The following is a 16,945-nucleotide window of genomic DNA, read 5'->3' as shown; positions in this document are numbered from 1 at the left end:
TCAACCCAATCTTGCTCCCACACCTTCCTAGCCATGATAAAATGTGTTTCCAACTGTAAGCCAAAACAAACCTTTTCTTCCTTATTTTGATTTTGCCAAATATGTTGTCACTGAAAGAGAAAAGTAACTAATGCATTAGTCTTTCTGATAATTCAGTATTAGTGTCAATATTTAAATTTAAGTTGTTCTCAAAAAAATACATTTTAAAAAAAATTACTCTCTTCAGTGAAGTACTAAAGGAAAAATTCTAAAGCATACTCAATATGTTGTTCAAAAATTTAATGTTTGCTTGATTTTCTTATTTTTATCATAAGCCAGAATAGCCTAGCATGGGATTGACATGTGCAATTGCACACTCATCTGGATCCAGAAAACTAAATTACATAGTCACTTCTTTGAATCCACAGAAGATTGGTCCCAGCACCTGTCACAGATATCAAAATTCACAGATACACAATCCCAATGTAAAGTGGTGTGGTATTCATGTGTAATCTATTCATAACTTTCTGTAAACGTTAAAACATTCTGCTTATAATACCTAACAACATGCAACTGCTGCCATATAATCACTATACTGCAGGGTCTAAGGAATAGTGGCAATAGAAAGAGGCATAACTACTCATTACATAGGTAGTTAATCTCTCAAGTGTTTCAGATTTATGATTAGTTGATGGTTTATAAGTAGAACATGAAGGGGTAACTATAAGAATTTTTTTAAAAAATATTTGTTCTTAATCTGGGTTAAGGTTGGAAAAGAAGTGGTTTAAATATAAAATGTCTAGCACAGGCTCTGTGTTTGAACACTTAGTCCACCTCTGATAGCACTATCAGGAGAGGCTGCATAACCTTTGCAAAGTAGGGTCTGGCCGAAGGAAGTGATTCACTGGAGGACCGGTCTTCAGGGTTATGGTATCTGCCGTTTCAGGCCCAAGCTCTTTGTTTGCTGGTCCATTGAGATTCATGAAAATCCAGCTGCATTCTAGGCAGCCAAGGAACACTCTCATACTTTCTCCTTGACAGTGGACAGTACCTTCTGGGACCAGGAACTATAATAAGCCTGTCTTCATTTAAGTCACTCCCATCAGCTGTCTTTGTTCCAACAACAAGAAAAGTAACTAACCGCAAGTGTAAAACCAGTGAACTCTATAAAGGTACTATGGCAGGCATGATGGGCAGCTTTCCAGAGACAACCATTAGAAGTTGCACAAGCGGGAAGGAAAGAAGGACGGGCATTGTAATCAAAGGAAGAGAAAACTTGGAGGGTACCTGTGGAGTGCAGGCCAAGCGAATGGTGAGCCAAAGAGATGGAGATCAAAGAGGGAAGCTGGTATGTGGAAATGCAATGAAACGCCCACAGCTGTGGTCCCGCTGCCAATGCAAGGATCGCATTTCCTGGGGACACGCTACACAGAAACACCATTTTGTGATAATGCCAGTTGCACATCAAATCACAAGAAACGTGGAGTTTGAACTTCATGTATAACTCACTGAGCAACCAGAAAAAAGTAACAATTATCTGCAAGTTTTTCAAAATGTTAAACTGCAACTCCTGCAGTAGAGCAAATAGAAAACCTTTACAAAGTGTACAAAGCTTACAAATTGACATTATAATGCCTGGCTTTTGTCATTAAAGTCATTATATCCTGTTCCTTCTTCACCGGGCATCGTGGCGTATGCTAGACTCAGTATCACTTCAGAATAAACTGTGAAGTAAAGGCAGTTATGGTTTATGTTGTTTTACAGACACGGAGCTTATTGAATGAATGTAAATATGGCTTTTATTTGCAAGTTCAATGATGATAAGATGAATGAGCAAGAAACAGTATTTTCAACCTATTGGAGCTTTTAGCGTGACACAGAAACCACCTTCCTCCTTCCCAAACAAGACAGAGTGGGCATTGTCTTGCAGAGAAATGACTTTTGGTGCCTTCCACACAGATGGAGAGTCAGCTGTGAAGAGAGAACACCTGCTTCAGTGGGAGCCCTGACAAGGCTCTTGAGGACTTTTGCAGTAAGAGGCAACTGAATGAGGAAAAAGAAAAGGCCAGGGCAGGAGATGGAGGCTAGGGTTTAGGGATCAAAGGAATAGGAACAGAAAAAGGACAGGCAGAAAAGGAATTCCACAAGGTAACTCATCAGGCTCTGACCAAGTCAACCATGTGCCTCAGCCAGACAGACTGTAACAGGCATCCCCGGGCAAAGCCAGGCTACATACTGGCCTACACCCCATGCACACGTGCAAGAAAAAAAAAAAACAAACACCAACAACAAAAACTAAGCAAGGACTATGGATGAGGGAGACAGCAGGAAGCTAAAGTTAGCTTCGAAGCCTCTGCAAGCCTTGGTTCCACGCTCCAGGTCCCGTCTATGGGGTGGCTACACTGTAGGCCTAAGGATTCTTTTCTCTCGGCATCTTTTCAAGAAGTATCTAAGTCCTGGACTTTTCTGTCACTCTCCCTCTGCCAAGGTGGGAATGGAGTTTTCAAAAATGTACATAGTTTCAAGGCTCTTACTGACTTTGAATACAAAATGTCCCCTGCACCTCCCCTCCCCCACACCTTGTTAAGGTGTTAGGGCTAGGTCCCCGGCTGGGGATGGTATTTTGAGAGGTTCCAGAAATTTAAGAACTAGGTGGCTGTGGTTACTGGGTATAGGTTCTAGGGGGCATCTTGTCCCTTGCTTTTCCCTGTATCCTCTTGGCAAGTAGGCGAAGAGCTGACGTCACACACACACACTTCCTCCCCGCGTGGTGTCCCACTTACATGCCTACAGCAAAGCAACCATGGAATAAACCCTCGGAAAAACTTGTTTTCTTAAGGATTTTGGCCAAGCTGTGAAAAACATAACTAGTATACTAAGTTTGAGAACGGAGCAATCAAACCCCTACATGGTGGTGTTTTCACCTTTAATCCCAGCCAGCACTCAGGAGGCTGAGGCAAGCAGTGCTCTACGATAGGCCTACATAACGAGTCCCAGGCCATCCCAAGCTACACAGTCAGTCTCTGTCTCAAAGGGGAAACGGGGACTGTAACTATCAGGGGCTAAGGAGATGACTCAGTTGGTAAAGGACTCACTATACAAGCATGAGGACCTGAGTTCAAATCCCCAGCACCCATATAAAGGCCTGGCCTGACTGCGCATGTCTGTAACACCGGTGTGGGAAAGTAGGGATAGATGGATCCCCCGAGCTCCCTGGTCAGCCAGCCTTGTTATTCAGTGAGATCCAGGTTCAGTGAGAGATCTTGTCTCACACAAATAAAATGAAAAACAGGGGGTAAGACCCCTGATACCAGCTTCTAGCACCACCTCCATAAACGCCTACATGCATACATACCACACAAATGAAACGACTATCAAAACGTTTATTAAAGTCACCCTAATATTACTTATTTGCAAAATCAAAATAACTGATATTTCTTATACTCTCTTTTTGGCAGGAAGGAGCATTTGACATTCCAAGAGGCTTTATTAACCTGCATAGGCTTCTTTCTACTTCCGCTACTCACCCCCTAACCTACATTGTTATATCCAGCATTTAGCCTTCCAGTTCAGAATGGACTACAGATTAAAGCGAACCTCGACAGAGCAGCACACACAGTATTTAAGCCCAGTGAAAATACAAGCGTGTAGGGAAGAATTTCATGACAGCACAGTCACCAGCGTGTCTGGGGAGGGCGAACCAGAAGAGGAATGCAAGGGTTGGTGTTCAGGCCATTTGATGCTTTCTCCTGAACAATCTGGCTAGGAATGGCTTAACTCCATCCAGGAAACTGGAAGGAGACCGTCCTACACCGCTGACAGCCTATTTGGAACAGGACTGAATTCCAGAGTTCCTGCCAGCGAGACTTTGGCAGCCATTCCAAAACCCTCCTTAAAGGGCAGGATCCGCAGCTCTCAGAGAAGGAAGGCCTGTTAGGTCCTGCCCAGCCCCACATGCTGTGTGTACAGTGGACACTCAGCAGGAGCCTGGAGTACCAGGAAAAATCTCTTATCAGCTAACAAAATGGGGAAAACAAAGGGTATTTAAGGAGAAAGGGCAAAGCCAAGGGCTTGAGGTCCTACCAGGATTCCTTCCCCTGTTCGGGGGAGACCCGCCATCGTACTTGAGATGCAGATTAAGCATTTGAAAGATGTGTTAGGTCATAAAGCATTCTACCTGGTTAAAAGTTTATCCTTAATCTAAAGGAGAAGGTCAAGTTAACTCATACAGCCCAGCTCAATGGCAGGGTAATACACTGCTAACTGCCTCACCCTGGAGTTTACACTGACTGGGTCCATGGGGTACTCTGGTTTTCTTAGCATACTATAGAGACCATTTTATCTATATGTCAGAGCTAAGAACAGATTGGCTCTGGAAATGTCAATTACTTAATGAGAATTCAAACATTAAGAAACACAAACACCGGTCACTCCATTTGGAGTGTGAACAGGAGGATGGCTGAGATTTGCTGGACAAAAACTCTAATTCCAGGTTCAATGAGAGACCTTTCTCAAGGGACTAAAGGGTAGGGCTCTAGAGAGCAACACCCAAACACCTTTTCCAGAAACACCTTTCCCAGGACTCCGCATGCCCCTACACATGCATGAATATACCATACACATAATTCAATCACAAGCACACATACACATTTGAGCACACATGAACTTCCACAAATCAAGGTTGTCAACAGCTTCCTATAAAAGTACATGAGGGGTTTTTTTTTTGTTTTTGTTTTTGTTTTTTGAGACAAGGTTTCTCTGTAGCTTTGGAGCCTGTCCTGGAACTAGCTCTTGTAGACCAGGCTGGCCTTGAACTCACAGAAATCCACCTGCCTCTGCCTCCCTAGTGCTGGGATTAAAGGCGTGCGCCACCACCGCTTGGCTCCTTAGCTTCCCAGAGCGCGGGTTGTGGTGGCATGCCTTTAACAGCTGAGCCATCTCTCCAGCCCTCTGCGCAATCAGGAAGGGAGCCGGAAGCCAGGGAGCCAGCGGAGGGAAGTGGCGGCTTTTTTAAAGGGAGAGAGACCACGCCCCAATAGACTGGTATCTCAGCGGCTATTGGCTGAAGGAGCGGAAGAAGCTCCTGCAACAATGACCAAGTGTTTTAGAGGTGTATTTACTAACTTAATTGTGTGTATGTGTGTGCACGCACATGCATGTGTATGTGCGCACATGTATGTCTGAGTTAATTTAGGTATGTCACATGCGTACAGGAGCTTGTGGAGGCCAGAAGACAGCATCAGACCTCCTAGAGGAAGAGTTTCTGGGAGCTGAGAACCACCACGTAGGTGCTGGGAGAAGAACAGAAGTGTTCTTCAAGATCTCTAAGAGCTCGTAACTGCCAAGCCGTCTATGCTGCACCAGCAGAAAGCTTTTTAAATAAACCCAGTGTCAAACTCCTTGAGACAGGAAATGTATTACTCATATTTTTGATCCTAATATGATTTGTAAAGTATTAACTAGGTGACAAAAACAAATGTATGCTCAGTACGGAAGAACACAGTCACAGCTTCGCTGCCCTGGCTTCTGAGCTTTTCTGACAGTCACGTGTTACCCGCAAGGTGAGGAACCATCGCATGAGAGTTGTGAATGTCACGTCATACTAAAAAACACCAACAAGTTTGCCTCAAATTTCCTTATATAGCTAATAAGGATATATGAATATCTTTTCCAAAAAAATGCCATAAAATCCTGAAATAAAGCAGCAAAAACATAATCACTTTTGAATTTATACAAATTTAACATTTAACCAGCAAAACAACTTACCTACAACTTTTAACTTTGACATTCTACTCTTCTAGAACAATTTATCTGTCACTCACACAGGCAGCAGCCCTCAGTTACATTCGAATCACCCGGGAATTATTTATAGATCCACTCAAGCTATGCTAAATCAACAGTAACTGGGCGGAAGGCAGGGCCCGACTGCTAGAGTCGAAAACATTCAGTTTTGCTCAGGACTGCTGTGATGTAGCAAAAGCACTAATTAAGTCTCAGTTCTTTCTACAGTTGATTTCTAATCTGACCAGAAGATGCTTGGAATGAGCGTGTTTGCCCTGGATTTTTAGTGGGTGGGCCTCAGGGGTATAATCCTTGACAGGAAAATGTTAACAGGCTGTTACGAATGTATCTCATCTTTTACCTCCATCTTCAGAATTCCACAGGACAAACATTAGCCGGCTTCGTTGTTGACGTGCTCGGAGGACCTCAAATCTCAGCTTAGTACCAAGCACATTTAAAGCACCTTGCCAACCACAAGGAATCCATGCCAGGGATTTATTAGATGGGAAAGACGTGCAGAACACGTCAGCAGTCTTACAAGAGAAGGGTTTTGGTGGGAAACCCAAGCAAACATGAAGAGCTATGGAGGGAATTTCAACTGTGCTTTTGTCCATGGGTCTCTTCAGTCTGGGACAATGGGGCCACCCTTATCTGTCACGTGCCTTCTATGAAACACTCCAGCACAATAAACACAAAGGGTGAGAAAAGACACACAGTGCACAGTGTGTTAGCATTGGAATGTCCACAAACCTCTTAATATTAAACATCAGACTGATCAAATGCTCCAGTATCGTGCTAAGAATATTTTCTTTGTGCAATTTTGCCTTGTACACTGAGAGCATGTATTAACTGTTTTATTGACATAAAGGCTCTGAACAAAGATCCTTTAGTTTATCCAAGTTCTTGTCATGACATCCAGTAATACAGTCCTAATTCTTTTGCCAGACACAAATTTAACTTACTCTCAAAGCCACCCCACAAACATCTCAGAAACCTGTCGTGGGGACTGTATAGCAAGTTTGGAAGTGTGGACTGCTTAGTATTTGTTCACCTTTTAAGAAGAAGGCTTAAATTTCTTAAGTTGTCCCTTTTAAGAAATGCTACATACACAAAAAGAGGCTTTCACTTGGGAAGAGATGCTTCATGCCTCTCTCCACATAGACCAAGGATCCAGGCACTGACTGGTTCACATTGGGCACTTCGGCGTTTCTAAGGAATCTTGTCTGTCCTCAAGGATCGCTCAGAATTAACTCCAGCCATGTAGGGACACTAAACTGGCACCTGGCGTGTGAAGGGTCTGCCACTAAGGGCTGAGTTCTGTGGGAAGCTGATGGAGTGTTAATGCTCATCCCAGTGTGCTCCCTGGAGTCAAGTTTCCTGTGTTCACAGTTACACTGTATGACGTCAGGACGCGAAACAGCTTTTTGAGTCTTTGCGGTGGGTTTGTCTTAAGTTAAGCCAAGGAAAGTAACTACTTCTAACTCCTTAGCTGCTTCTAACCAAAAGAAGACAACAAAAGTTTGCTTCTATAATTATGCTACATAAGGTTGTGATTTATGTCCTGACTGCAGACTGTTCTAGGCACATGGTCACAGAAAAAAGGCCATTACAGCCAAGGGCTGAGGTGACTCGTGTCCAAAAGCCAGCTAGACCCTCGAATCAGTGACCTTCTGTGGACTGTCTGTCCAACCATATGATCTTAGAAGTAAATCCTTTACAGGTAGAAACCAATTCCAGAACCTTCAGTACAACCTCATGTAAGACCTTGAATGAGAATGCCCATTAAGCCAGAAACATTGCAACAATAAATGCATTTTTGACCTACCTGCTTCATTAGCAGCAGATAATATACTATGGAAGGTAATAAAACATCTCCTAGGTGAGAGGATTCTTTATATTAACACGGCATTAATCATCATGCTAGGTAATGTAAAAATTTAGTTATATGTTTAATGTTATTTTAATAAAATCTATGTAGATAAACCATTGCTCTTCCATTTTATACTCAGCAATTTCCTTTTGTAGATGGTGCTATTTATTTAGTTTATTATGCTTGTTGGAAGACGTTTTTGTTTTTATTTTAGTGTTCTAGTAATCTCTCATATCATCTCACGTCCTAATTTTACATTTATTTTCAGATCACTCTGATCAAGTTCACCTTTTTCTTTTGTACCTACTTGCACCAGTACCAATCAGAGAACAAACAAAAGGAACTCAAATTTGAGGTTGGTGACCCACATAGAGCCAACTGAGTGAGTCATGTGACTTCAGTAGCTCTCCCTTCATTAGATACCCTGCCCTGGCCTTAGACCACAACCCCTTCAAGGGGTTGAACAACCTTTTCACAGGGGTCACACATCAGATACCCCACATACCAGATATTTACATTACAATTCATCACAGAAGCAAGACTACAGTTACAAAGTAGCAACAAAAATATTTTTATGGTTGAAGGGATCACTGCAACATGAGTAACTGTATTAAAGTGTTGTAGCTTTAGAAACATTTCATGTTTTGTGCTATGATATTAATGAACTGTATTATCAAACATTCCCTTGTGACCTATTAACTTGTAGAGAAACAGAGAACTAAAATTCCTTAATATTTTGTACCCCATAACCCAAAAGAGCAGTCTGTTGAATGTATAACTGATGAACGTATACCCAACATGTCCAAATTTTAATTTAAAACATTGGTATCTAAACTGAGCCTCAACTGAAGTATAGTTGATTATTTGCTTCCTAATATACAGTTTTTCAAACAATTGGTCTCATTCAGTTTTACCTAGATGTTCAATAACTCATAGTTAAATAAACAAATGCATCAAGAAGTCATGAGAGCTACAACTATAAAAACCACTAAATAAATTTCCTGTGCTTTTACAACCTTTTCTCAGTTGAATCATTTTTTTCCTATGTACTCTTTAATACTGTCCCAGAAATACACAAATACATTATTCTAATTAAACCAGCCCTTACCCAGTGGTGGCAGCACACTCTTAATCCCAGCACTCTGGAGGCAGAGGCGGGAGGATCTTTGAGTTAGGCCAGCCTGGTATACATAGTGAGTTCTGAGACAGCTAGAGCTACACAGAGAGACTTCTATTTGTAAAAACAAAAACATAAAAATAAAACAAAACCAGCCCTCTACCCAATGGCCGGTAACCTTCTCATTTTCCCACTTCCTCACAGATATCACCTATCCTTTGGAGAGACAGGCCAAGTGTTTTAAGGGACATATTCTTTTATTCAGAAGAGCTCTGTGAAAAGTAAGAGGCAGGACCCTCACCTCTCATCCAAACTCTCCCTTGCCTCCAAACGCTCTTCTCTGTCAGCCTCGGATTTTGTGTCTTTCAGATGCTTCAGTCCTCTGGTCTGAACTGAGTCCTTCCAACTGTTCTCAAAGCTCAGGGGCTTCAAGCTAAAGGAGACAGATCTCGATGCCCTGGAATTTCGTCTTCTGTCCAATCCACCCCACTAACCAGTCAGCTACCTGAAAATAAGCACCATGCATTGCCCCCCCACCCCACCCCCAGTCTCCTACACAGGGCACGTAGCCTTTTACTAGAACAAACTGATGTGTCTTTACAGGAATCAGGGAGCTGACACTACGCTGGAGTTAAAGTTAGGGACTTTTACTTCTCTTGGAGTAATTACTTAGACACCTGGAAGCATAATCAGAAACTTTATAAAATGAGAGTAATAAGATACCTGCTTCATATGAGGACTTAGACTTCCTGCACCAAAAATATGTCACACTAAATTACGACATCACTCAGTCAAAAAATACTACCTATGAGAATAATAGGTGGCCATTAATAGCTCTTATGGTTATTGTGACTCATCCATCTACTTTTTTAAAAAAGATGGATTTATTTTTAATTGAGAGAGAGAGAGAAAGAATCTAGTTATGGATATGAGTATGTGTGCCAGTACCCATGGAGGCCAAAAGAAGGGTCTGGGTGCTCTAGAACTGGTTATCTATAGGGTTATATGCTTTCCTATAGCAGTTGTGGATGGCTCCCCATGGGTGCTGGGAACTTAATTCTGGTCCTCTGAGTAGGATGTGTTCTTAACTGCCAGGTCAACCCTGCAGCTGTCTGTGCACATCTACCTTGTCAAGTATTTCTACTCTTTTGAGTAAGAACTCAAGGCAAAGAAGCAACTGCTCACTTCCTCTGCCATGTGCTCACGACTCCAGGTCCCAAAGTCGCATTATTTTTTTGGAGCCTGTCTTGGAACTAGCTCTTGTAGACCAGGCTGGCCTCGAACTCACAGAGATCCTCCAGCCTCTGTCACCCGAGTGCTGGAATTAAAGGTGTGTGCCACCACCGCCCTGCCCCAGAGTTGCATTATTACATTCCTATTTCGAGTCTGTCGTTTGGGCCAAGGATGGTCAGAACACAAGGCAGTAGACGCCAAACCCCTATGTTATCAAATGGAGCAGTGCTTGGCAATCTTATGGCCTCTCCATGAAGAACATGCCCCCTCGCTTGCTGTTCCACACGACTCTTACAGTTTGGATATGAGATCTAAACTAACAAATTGCCGAAGCACACAGCCACTAACTTACGAAGACAAGGAAAGACGCATTAGTAATATTCTTTAAGTTTAAACTTTTAAAAACAAGAATATCTAACAACTTATTTGAGAATCGATATGACATGTAACAAGTGAGTTCTTATAAATAACCAAATGAACATGGTTATATATAATTCATATATAAAATGATGGCATTTTCTTGAGAAAGGCTGCAAGATGATTTTAAGGGTGCTGTAGTCTAATTTCCTCTACCTTAGCAGGAGAGGTCTGATCCAAGGGAGAGGCAGCATTCCCATGTGCAGTGCAGACCGATTCCTGGAATAAGTCAGAGACCCTCTCTACCTGGCAGGAAGCAAGACTAGTGTTTGGTCCTGGCTCCACCATTAACATGGGAAAGTTACTAAATCTCCCCTATTGTGGGTGTCCTCATCTATATAAATAGTTAAGATAGGTCAGTATTTCCAAATACTGACCTGTGAGGAAGTTGTTAATTGATCTTCAATAAAATGAGAAAAAGGTGGACCACGGCCCAACAAATTTGTCTTATTAAACACATTTATTTCTAAACTTATGAAAATGGTTTCCTTTTCTGAAGAGCAAGGATTTTTCCCTAGCTTTGAGCATCCTCACATAGCAAAAATTAAGTATGACCCCTATTAATAAAACCCTGCTAGTAATACCTGCATACATTTTTTACTGGCTCATAAATGCAAACACCTGGGCTGGACTATGTCCAGCGGTCACTAATGTCTAGCCCTTCACTGCCGTGCCCTTCTTCAGTCACAGGTGCTCCTCAACTCCAAAGCAGTAAGCAATAACCTATCTCAGCCCTTTTTCAAATGCCATCCGTCACAGACAGCCTCTGCAAAGATACCACAGCTGTTTGACTAGACAGGGACTATCATTCAAATGTGTTTGGGAAACAATGGGTTCAAAGACTAGACAAGTTTTTTTTTTCCTTGAGAAATGTTTAGATCATCTAGGATGGTAGCATCCATCATGGGGACCCCCCTTCCACCACCAAAAAAAGCAAGCATGAAAAGCTCCCAAAGGTTTTGAAGGAAAGCATCTGCCTCCCACCCCTCAACTATTATAGGACATTCCCAAACACATTTCAGCAAGGTGGCCAGCTTAAGAAACTTCCTCAAAACCTTTTAAGAAAATACAGGGATTTATCAATTATTTTGTAATAGCTATAGATTGTGTTTTGTTGATCTTACCAAACTACAGATTGTTAAAACATTACAAAAGAAACCTGATGCAAACACAATGATGGGCAATAAACTTGACAACAGTTTGGACCCAATTATTAACAAATAAATATCCTTCTTTATCATTACAAGCAAAGGCAACTTGTACCAAGAGGCTTCTTTCTAGATCTATGATGGGAAAATTAAGGCTCTTGGACCTGACCTAAGTCTGTAGGGATGTTTTGTTTATCATCCCTACACAGTAAATGCAGAGAAAAATAAAAACACCTGTAAAAATTGAAACCAAAAACAAAGCAAAGACAATCGACAGGCTCCTCTCAAACGGCAACACTGTTAAAAGCTACACCAATGCAAACAATTAATTATGGATTAAGTCACAGTTTATTATGATCAAAGAACGAAACTCATGGTAGAAGAAAAGTCTAATGGTGCTTGACTTCTTTCTCCTTGTGCAATCCTTTGATCCGAACAGAGGATTCCTTTGCCATTGACTGTAGTCCCCATCCTCATGGGAGAAACTCACAAGCCAAACGCTTCAGCCGTCACATTCCGGATTCAAGTTTCACTTTACTGACCAAAAGGAAGGACACTTTGCATCTGAGACAAGATGAACCTAGGCTGAAGTTCCAGAGAGAGGACACAGCAATGTCTCTCAGCACTCCGACCCTCAGCTTCTCTTTGGGACTCTGTTTTGATGAGTCTGTGCCTGGGTGTCACCTCTGACACTTCCCATCAAAACTGTACGGTAAATCCCAGCCTGTTTTCCGCGATCCTGCTGACTACAGCAGTCTGCAGCCATAAAAAGCCTCCACAGACCTGAAGTGTCTCTGCAAGGCAGCGAAAGCGCACTCAGCATTCATGCTAGCAGACAGGACAAGGCAGGCGAGAGCCTCCTGATTTAGTGTTAATTCGTTCCGAGGACTGCTTCTAGGGTCTAAGTTTAGAAAATTTACTTCTCTTTTGATGACTCTTGTAAACAAAATACCAACACTAAAATAAGCAATTTAGGCAGGAGAAGGGGGGAGTGTCCTGTCCGGCAAACCAAACCCTCTTCCAAACTCGACGGGAAAGCCCTGACAGCTACTTAGCTATACTTGGATCTGACCTGGCTACCCTCCCTCAGTCCCTAGCCCCAGGTATGCTTGAGATTTATGCAAAAGATTCCAGCTTTCCGAACAAGCTTTTCCTAAAGCTTAAACCAACCAGCCGTTGTCTCTGGACAGGACTGAAAGCACCAAATAACTAACAAATTACAACAGTCATTTATATAAGCCGATTTGATAGGCATATACTGTCGTGAAACTTCAGTTCATGTGAGCATACTCCATTAGAAGCTGTTAGGAGGAGCTGCCATCGCAAAGTTAGTAACAGGGGTCCAAGAGAAAGCAACGCTTAAATCACCCCTCGACAAACATGGCCTTTGGCTTTCTGCAGAATAATTCAATCCCCCGATATTGTAAAGCAGATCATATTTCATACTGACAGTTAAAAACCAGCAACTCTTAATCTCACTTTTAAAACACAAAATATCCGAGCTACTTGCCTTTTGGCAATTTCTGTGCATTTCCCAGGGCAAGGGCAATACTTCCACAGAGAAGCAGACACCCCAGGCTGGAGAGCATGTTGCATTTGCCTGCTCACAGGAGGAGTGATGCTCCGGGATGCCTGGCAAACCTGGAACTGCATTTAAGTGGATGTCCTCCACTGAGAGAGGCGGGCGGGCGGCTGCACTGAGCTCTGCTGTGGGCTTACTCACAGGGGGTGGAGACAGGATGACATCACACCCTTTCCCACACACTCAGGGAAAAAAAAAGTAGGTGCAACAGCAAAAACATATCCTCACATTTCCCTCTCCAGCACTGTGACTGTCTGCCTCTTCTCTGTTCCCTGATACAAGAACAGAAATTATGACCAATCTGTTCAGGGAAGAACTGCTACCCCAGCAACTCTGAAACATTTGATGAACTAGTTTAAAGAATAAAAAGGTATGATTAAGCCCATTAAAACATTAAAATATAAAATAAAATTTTATTAAGAAGGAAACAGCTTTTAATTAGCCAGGAAACCAATCCAATTCTTCCCTTTTAAATGGGTCTAATGTTATAAGAAACTTCTAAAGAGGGTCCTTAATTATGCAGTTGTATACTGTGAACACATGTATACACACATACAAACACACACACATGTGTATATATGTATATGCACATATTCCATAGGTGTGGGTGTAGAGACAGAGAGGTAGCACATGACCTTATCCCCACAATGGGCTGGCCTCTGCAACAACCTTTGGCATGGTGGCTATGCAAGATCTATGGTGTTAGCAATCTCTGTTTTCGCAGTAAGAAAAGCTGAGACATAGAAAAAGGGGTGTCCCAACCAAAGAGTCTGCAGAATAGCAATGCATACAAGCTTTGGAAGGGCCCCCTTAATTGCTTTGAGTGTCTTTGCTATGTTATCAACACTGTTTATATTCCAGGGTTTGCTCCATGACAGACATTGATCTAACCAATTTACACATTACTAAGGAATTCATTCTTCAGACCCATCTATGACAAAGACATTGTGACCACTCTTGATTTTGATTAAAAAACTGAGCAAAGGGAAGTGAAAGAAAAGTTTCAGTGTCATGGCACAAATAAGTGATGATGGCATTTAAGTAGGTCACGTGACCACGGTCCCTTTAGTCTACCTTATTAAACTTTAAATTCTAAGATAAAGATGAGGGCTGGGAAGATGGCTTGGTCAGTAGAGAGCCCGCCACTCAAGCATAAGCACCTTAGTTCTTCAGATCCTACCACCCACATAAAAAGTCAAACACCACAGCAAGCATCTACAATCCCACCAATGGGGAGACAGAGACAGGACCAGCCCTGGGGCTTAGGATGCAGCCAATCTCACTGAATGGGTGAGTTCTAGATTCGGCAAAACCTTATCTCAAAAAATAAGGGTGAGAGCAACTAGAGAGACACCCAGTGTCACTCTTGGCCTCCAGAGACTTTTGGACACACAGGCACACAGCATATCCGTGCATAAGTATACATACACACAAACACATGGATACACATGCAGTACCAGTTTCATAAATTCACTAGTCACATTTTTGCATTTACTGTAGTGTCTGGCACACAGAAACATATACAGTAGAGATTGCTGAAGACAGTCATAAAGCATAACAACAGCAAAGCCCTTGATGAAGAAGAATGGTAGCAGGACCGTTCATTGGGAAGTCCCGTGTGTGTCCTCTCTGCTACAACACATTGCGGGCAAACACAAGCACACTGCTGGAACGGCCAGGCTCACTTGATGCTCCGAGTGTTTCTATGTTCATATCGATTCATTGCAAATAGCTTATCTCAGGCGTTGCTATAACTAAACCAAAATCAGCCAGAGGAAGTTAGAATGACATCATTCAAATGAAGTTTGATGGCGAGATTTCCAAACGTAAGAAGGATACCTAAAGAGGCAGTGCCATCTTCCAAATAGAGAGGTGGCACAGATTGAGGTCATTTGTTGCTAGCCGCCTGAGCCCTCACCATAGGAATGCTCTGGCGCTGGCTTCGGAATGGGCTGGGGTATTTCACATGTTCCTCACCTCTGATTTTCTGTTTAAACAGGCAGCTCCCTCAATCCCGAGATTCACACTCAGCCAGCTGTCCCTGTGGCCTCTGTGCTCTACAGTGCTGAGCCACCAGGCTACGCCAGTGAGGCCAGTGTTAGAGGAAACAAACCCAACAGAAACCCAAACACTGTGGGACTGCAACCCCAGAGAACCTAGACAACAAAGAGAACCCTAAGAGAGACATACATGTTTTTACCTAGGAAGGAGAAAAAGACAAAATCTCCAGAGTAAATTGGGAGCTTGGGGAACGGGGAAGGATGGTGGGAGGGGAGAGGGGAGGAAGGAAGGGGAGCAGAGAAAAAAATGTAGAGCTCAGTAAAAACAATTTAAAAACAAAGCAGTGTGAGACCTGGTACTAGACATAGGTAATGGAATTTGAGGATCAGACTCAGCTTGGCCAGCAAAGGAAGCCTGGTTCACATTAGAAGTCAGTGTTTGCCGCTTGGAACCAAGCGGACACCAGTGAAATGGAGGCCAGCTTCTAATATTATGTCAGGGAAAGATGGTTGCACTCTTCTAGCCAGCAGGACAAACAAGCATTCAACAGACACACTGACAGAATGAGAGCTCAGGCCAGGGAGGGGGAGAAAGGGACCTCACACATAGGACATTTTAGCACAGTGCCTAGATTTCCTGTCTTCAGAGTCCCAACACAAACAGGATGAACACATCCTTTCTCACATGAGTAAGCCTCGGGGCTTAGGTCACATAATCACAGAAAAGGCTTTAGGCTCCTCGCAGGGAAAAATTGAACCTGACCTCGGGCTCAGCGGAGGTGACTTTGGAATTATTTGTGCAGCTCCATTAGGTTTCTCCATCTCCACTCTTTGGATGACTTCTTAAGGCATGGTGTCTTACTTGAAGACATCGAAATGCCAAATTCCAAACACTGTAGGATGATGGACTACTAAAGTCATTGTCACTAATATCTGTGAAAAATTATGCCTAAAGAATCCTTAGGAAGGACTTTGAAAAGCATACAAAATGTCCTAATTACTGTCATTTTATGAAAATACAGGTCATTTGGTTCTTGATTATCATTGTCCTCGCTGTCTAGAAGACTATATCTGGGACATGTGAAGCAAGTCTCAAAGGAAATACACCTCGCAGATTCCCAAGGACTCGCTAACGGACAGTCCTGGAGTAATGCAGAGAACACTTGAACACAGCCTGGAAAGCGGTTGTTAAAAGTCAGTTCTCTGAGGGTCCTCCTGCTTCTGCAGATCTTATGAGTAGAGGCACCAATTCCCGATGTTGTAGGCTACATCCTCAGAAAAGGCGCACTGCCATAGCCTTGGAAGACGGAACTGTTACTATAAATGCAGCATCTGTCTAGAGCAGGCAGGATACATGGTCCTCTCCCAGCATGAAAGATTTGTTCCCGTTCTCTATTATTCCCCACGTCATATACAGGTATCACCTATGTTAATTTGTGTTGCCCTGTGGAGACTGAGAAGCTAAACTCTGATGAAAACATCATTCAAGCCACTGTTGTTACTGTGAGTAACACAGCTGACTTTGCCTTTCACTCCTAAATCCTGTGTCACATCAGCATCCGTGAGCAAACACGTGCTTAACTTGTGCACATGGTAAAAATCTCAAACTTGGGAACCCAGACGCGGCGGAGGCGGCTGGAACCCGGACGCGGCAGCAGAGGACACTTGCCATGGACGGCAGAAACCGTCATGGCGGCAGATGCAGGCTGCAGGGACCGCGCAACACCAAGAGCAGATCGTCCCACTAAGGTTGGATAGAGGAGGTGGTCCTTTGGTTGGCGGGGTCCCTGGCAGAGGAGGAGCCGGGTCCTATTCCTG

At 43.0% G+C, this 16,945-nt stretch overlaps 1 protein-coding gene across 1 annotated transcript in view; it reads right to left on the bottom strand.

Annotated features, from left to right (window-relative positions):
• Abi3bp (ABI family member 3 binding protein) overlaps positions 1 to 13,232 on the bottom strand; it is a 219,320-nt gene extending 206,088 nt beyond the window's left edge. Inside the window, exon 1 of the mRNA XM_026788609.1 lies at positions 13,056 to 13,232. Coding sequence (XP_026644410.1) covers positions 13,056 to 13,134 — 79 coding nt within the window. The 5' untranslated portion in view covers positions 13,135 to 13,232. The remainder of the gene's footprint in view (positions 1 to 13,055) is intronic.
• Between the last annotated feature and the right edge of the window lie 3,713 nt (positions 13,233 to 16,945).

Source organism: Microtus ochrogaster, chromosome 2 (assembly GCF_000317375.1).
Source record: "Microtus ochrogaster isolate Prairie Vole_2 chromosome 2, MicOch1.0, whole genome shotgun sequence".
Taxonomy (NCBI): domain Eukaryota; kingdom Metazoa; phylum Chordata; class Mammalia; order Rodentia; family Cricetidae; genus Microtus; species Microtus ochrogaster.
The sequence above is the reverse complement of the archived record's forward strand: the minus strand, read 5'-3'. Positions and strand labels throughout refer to the sequence as shown.